Source organism: Camellia sinensis, chromosome 1, assembly GCF_055761805.1.
Source record: "Camellia sinensis isolate YWXY chromosome 1, ASM5576180v1, whole genome shotgun sequence".
In the NCBI taxonomy this organism is placed as follows: domain Eukaryota; kingdom Viridiplantae; phylum Streptophyta; class Magnoliopsida; order Ericales; family Theaceae; genus Camellia; species Camellia sinensis.
The window spans coordinates 185,575,762-185,581,579 of NC_138961.1; the positions used below are offsets into that span (position 1 = coordinate 185,575,762).

General features: G+C 49.6%; 1 protein-coding gene across 1 annotated transcript; it reads left to right on the top strand.

The window, feature by feature from the left end:
* The first annotated feature begins 695 nt into the window (after window positions 1-695).
* LOC145821437 (uncharacterized) lies at window positions 696-1,730 on the top strand. Its single transcript, XM_082917959.1, has 2 exons — window positions 696-904; window positions 1,202-1,730. The coding sequence occupies exons 1-2, from the start codon at window positions 696-698 to the stop codon at window positions 1,728-1,730; spliced, it is 738 nt and encodes a 245-aa protein (XP_082774085.1).
* Window positions 1,731-5,818: the final 4,088 nt, after the last annotated feature.

The following is a 5,818-nucleotide window of genomic DNA, read 5'->3' on the forward strand; positions in this document are numbered from 1 at the left end:
TCATCGTCTCAGCATCGAGCCCCACTTCCGACCTTTTTTCCAGAAGCAACGTATCTTTCACCCAGAACGCAATGCACTTATTGCTTCCGAGGTAGACAACTGCTGGAGGCACGGTTTGTCAAGAACGTAGACTACCCTAGATGGCTGTCAAATGTGGTCTTGGTTCGCAAAAACAACGGCAAATGGTGACTCTGCGTCGACTACTCCAACCTCAATCGGGCTTGCCCCAAAGACAGTTATCCCCTCCCCCGCGTAGATCTGCTCGTCGACGCCACGGCCGGACATCAGATGCTCAATTTCATGGATGCTTTCTCTGGCTACAATCAAATTCCGATGCACTTGGCTGACTAGGAACATACCTCCTTCATCACAGACAGAGGAACTTACCACTATCGTGTTATGTCTTTCGGATTGAAGAATGCCGAAGCCACTTACCAACGGTTGGTCAACGCCGTTTTTCACCATCAAATAGTTCGGAACATGGAAGTCTACGTCGATGACATGCTTGTCAAAAGCAAACTCTCCTCTAATCATTTGGCAGACCTACGAGAGACTTTCGTAACCTTGCGTAAGTATCAAATGAAGCTGAATCTGGAGAAATATGCCTTCGGCGTCAGATCGAGGAAATTCTTGGGTTTCCTGGTCAGTCAACGGGGTATCGAGGCCAACCCTGAAAAATCAAGGCCCTGATAGAAATGCAGTCACCCAGAATGATTAAAGAGGTTCAAAGGCTTACAGGCAGAGTCGCCGCCCTCAACCGTTTTATCTCCCGTGCAACAGACAAGTGCCTCCCCTTTTTTAAAGTCCTTCGGCAGGCTTTTGAGTGGACGACTGAATCTAAAGAGGCCTTTCAACAGTTGATGCAGCGCATGGCCAACCCTCCTACTCTCTCAGGCGTTCACAGGTGAGCCCCCTTTTCTGTACTTAGCCATATCAAACGCTGCAGTCAGTGCCTCATCAGGGAGGACGACTTAGTCCATCGTTTGATTTATTACATTAGCCGGGCTCTCAAGGGAGCGGAACAGAACTACTCATTGCTGGAAAAAATGGCCTTGGCCTTGGCCTTGGTCATAGCCTCTAGACGATTCCGACCTTACTTCCAAGCTCACTCCATAGTGGTTCTCACTGACCAACCTTTGAAGAAGATAATGCAACAACCAGAGTTGTCTGGCAGACTTATGCAATGGTCTGTCGAGCTCAGCCAATTTGAAATCTCCTACCAACCTCGAACAACAATCAAAGGGCAGGCTGTCGCTGATTTTATCTTAGAATTCACCAATCCCACCCCAACCACGCCCCCCCTCCCACCCAGGCAATTCAACACTAAGGCAGAAGATCCCCACTCTTGGACCCTCCATGTCGATGGATCATCCCGCAAAGAAGGAAGTGGGGCCGGTCTCATCCTCATCGCTCCCGAGGGTGATTATTTCAAGTGTGCTCTCCATTTCTTGTTCGATGCAAGCAATAATGAGGCCGAATATGAGGCCTTGATAGCAGGTCTTCGCCTAGCTAGAGACATTGGTGTAAGCCATATCCAGGTGTTTAGCGATTCTCAACTGATGGTCGGACAAATTACGGGGGAATTCAACGCAAAGGAAGACACAATGCGAGCTTACAGGGATATTGCGCTCCCACCTGTTCGCCTTTTCAACACTTTCCATATCCAACACATCCCCTGGTCAGAAAACTCTAAGGCAGATGAAATGGCTCAATTAGCATCGGCCGACTAGTCAGACCTCAGCCATGGCGTCCGCCTTGAATACCCAGCCCACCCAGCTATTTCGCCAAACCAGCAGGAGGTCCACTTCCTCCAAAATGAACCTATCCCATGGATGGTAGACATCCTTCTATTTTTGACCAGTGGGGAGTTGCCAGATGACAAACAGCAGGTTGCCAAAGTCAGGGCCCGGTCGTTCAATTACATCCTCATCAGTAGCCTCTTGTACAAATGTGGATTTTCACGATCATACCTCAGATGCCTCAATTCTGCTCAAGCGACCTATGTGATAAGGGAAGTCTACGAGGGTGTATGTGGTAATCATTCGGGTGCCAGGTCACTAACCTATAAAATACTTCACACCGGTTACTTCTAGCCTACTCTCAACCAAGATGCCACTGAATTCGTGCTTAAGTGTGATCAATGCCAGCACTTTGCCAACATCCCCCATGCTCCTCCTACGGAACTGATCACACTTTGCAGTCCTTACCCCTTCGCCAAATGGCAGATCGACTTAGTTGGCCCATTACCCACTGGTAGGGGCCAAACCAAGTTTGCTATCATCGCCATTGATTACTTCACTAAATGGGTAGAAGTGGAACCCTTCGCCACAATCATCGAACGAAACACAACCCGATTCATTTGACAGTCGATCATATGCCGATTTAGAATCCCTCAAGCCATCGTCTCAGACAACGGCAAGCAATTCGACAATGCCAAGTTCAAAAAATTCTGTGCAGAGTTTCACATTCAACCATGTTTCTCTTTCCCAAGTCATCCCCAAGCCAATGGGCAAGTTAAGGTTACCAACCGTTCTCTCCTGAAGATGATGAAAACTAAGTTGGAAGCCGCTAAGGGGCTCTGGGCTGAGGAATTACCAAATGTACTCTGGGCCTACCACACTACTGCCCGAACCCCCACTGGGGAGACCTCATTTCGCCTAACATACGATGCTGAAGCGGTCATCCCCGTGGAAATCGGTCTGCTAACCCCGAGGGTTTTGCACCCGAATCCAGAACTCACCAAAGAATTGCATCGGGCTGACTTAGACTTGATTAAAGAGCTCCGAGAGACCACTGCTATCAAACGGGCCTCATATCAACAGAAAATAAGAACACACTACAACTGCAAAGTCCAACCGAGGGAGTTCGTAGTGGGGGACCTAGTTTTACACGAAGCAACTTTTGCCACCAAAAATTCTTCCGAGGGCAAGCTGGCTGCCAAGTCGGAAGGACCTTACGTTGTTAAGGCCAGACCTCGCCCAGGCACTTACCAACTCCAGGATATGGAAGGCCGAGACCTCCCCCACCCGTGGAACGCCAAGCACTTGAAGTGTTATTTCCAGTAAAGTGCCATGTCCTATTTTTGTATTGATCAATTGCTGTATGTTCTTTTTGACAATCTACACACTTGGTTGTTTTCGTCCTTTTCATACATGGTGTAAATTTGTGATCAATAGGATACGCCTTAAATGACAATGATTTTATATCTCTGTTATCTGTGTTGTGCTTCAATAACGACTTGTTAAACTGAGTTCATTACGCCTCAGCCAGACTGAGCACGAAGAGCTTAGCCAGACTGAGTTAATTAAGCCTCAGCCAGACTGAGTTAATTACGCCAGGTCCATACTATGAGATTTTTAACATTCTTTACATTTTCAATTTTACGTTTCCAAACTTTTAAGTTAGTTAAAGTCCAGGTCCATAGTCGTCCAAGCCAATTTTTCATTTTTAACATTTTCCTATATGCCCATTTTTAACGTTTTTCGCATCATGATTTTCTCACAACTTAGGCTGGCTGCCCATTTCCAAACTTTTTACATCGCAGTCTACTAGCAAGCTTCACAATCAACGCACAAGTCTTACTTTCACACCTATTTTTCATTGGATTCGGCTCAGCCATTTCCACTCTTCCAAATTTACAACTCACAAGAAATAAGGACAACAACAATACAAAAGAAATCTCATGGCTTTATTCACAAACTTACGCTTTCATACAATTTGAGGCCAAATCTACATACAAAAAAAAAAAAAAAACACATACACAAACACAAAAATAAAATTTTTACATAGATCACTCTTCCTCACTAGACGCCAGATCTTCCTCCTCAATCCCCTCGTCCAAGGGGGTCTGGGCTGAAGTCCACGTCTGGGAACAGCTCTTGTGCGTTACGTTTGAAGGTCATCCAGCCGCTATCCTAGAACTCAGCCATTTCATGCTCATAGAAGTCTGACCGCTGGAAGCTTTGGATCACTTCCTCTTCGCTCCTACTTCCAACGGCCGCTCTTGATGGCCTAACCCCCCCATCCCCCTCTCTCGCCAAGCTCCTGGCGACAGCGACATCAATGGCTATCTGGAATTCGACCGACTCCTTTAATTGCTCCACCGCCGCCTTGCACAGGTCGGGGTACGCCGCTCTCTCCAATGCTAATTTGACCCTTTCCTCCGCTAAAGCCTTCTCCAACTCAGCGATCCGCTGATCTGCTTCTTCCTTGTCCTTGATTGACTGAGTGCGCAAATCCTCATTATTGGCCAGAGCCTCTTCCCACCTTTCATTGGCGGTGGTGCAGGCTTCTCGGACCGACTCCAGTTGCTTCTTCTCGCCTTCCAGTTCGAACTCCAGCGATATCGCCTTACGGCGCTCCGCTTCCAGCTCTGATTTGGTTGAGAGGAGCTCAGCACCAGCACGTTCTACTGCATAGCCCTGCACCACAGCCAACACTTCTATCTTCTTCGCTCTTTGTGCACTCTCCCACCCCTTTGTGCATGTAATCCGAGCGGCTTTCTTCTAGCCCGCTGTCTCCTCCGTTAGTTTCTGGAGCTGCCCCTTCACCCTTTCTAGTTGAACCCTCGGTGGCTCTATCTCTATCTTCACACACGCCGCTTTATTCAGCAGGGCAGCCGCCAGGGTCGCTGCCTCCATTTGGGCCGAGCATAACCCTTTTAGGAGGTTGGCTTCCCCTAGTCGTGCCATTGACCGAATGGCAGCGTCCTCCAGCACTCCGACCAGGCGGTCGGCTGCCACTCTAGTTTTTCCCCTTTCGTTTGCCGAACGACCTGCTAGCGCGCGTGCGGTACAACGCGGTCGTCAGTGCGACACTCGTCCCTGGAGTGCTGATCCCAGCCTTCCCTTCCCTAGGACTGGGGGTTACTTCTATCACCATCGCCACCCCTTGGGCACTCGGACCTTTGTCTTCCTTCGCCGCCTGGGCGGTCTCCACGTGTTCTTCCAGCACTTGGGCGCTTAGGCCCTTGTCACCCTTTGCGGCCTCGGCGGTCTCCTTTTCTAGAGCCTCATTCACCTTTCCCTCCTCCGACTTCTCCTTTTCTGAGTCCCCCTCCGTCTTCCTCTCCTTCAACTTCTTCAAAATTGGGGCCTTCTTACTCCCCTCAGTGGCAGCTCTCTTTTTCTTTGTTTTCTTCAACACTGCCTCCACCTCTTGTTTGCTCCTCTCCTTCAGTGGATCTACGGGTGGTGGCAACGGGGCAAAGTCAGTCAGGTTTTTGTCCCAACGGCTTGGGACGCGGTCAAACCCGCTCCCTCATCGTCAGTTTTGGGGTAGGCCCCAGTGTTGTCTCCTTATATTTGTCCACTTTGGCAAACACTCTCCTTTCTTCCGCCTCCTCCGCCTTCCTTCGCGCCTCCAGCTCCTTCCTCGCCTGATGCTCCTCCGTCGGCTTGGGTCCCAATCTCACAGCAAACAGGGTTGAAGGAAGGATCAGCTCATCCCACTTCACCCCCTTCTCTTTTCTCTACTCCTTCACCTTCTTCACCCTGTGTTCGGCTGCCACATCTAACTTTGGCTCCACCGATTTTGTGGGGACTTTCCATGTTATGCGAACTCCTGCCCCACCATTCGTTAACACATAGAACCATCTCGGCCTCTACCCCTACACCGATGATGGCAAGCCAGCCACCAAACCCCGGCCCGCCACTACATGCAACGTCACCCATGTCTCTTGCTGACCGGAGGCCTTGTAGTAGGAGAAGAACTCCTCCACCATCATCGCCACCCTTCCGGTAGCCTGCGGCTAGGCGCTCGCACAAGCCATCACTATTTTCCAAACGTTCGACATCAACTGCCCTAGTGCCACCTCTAA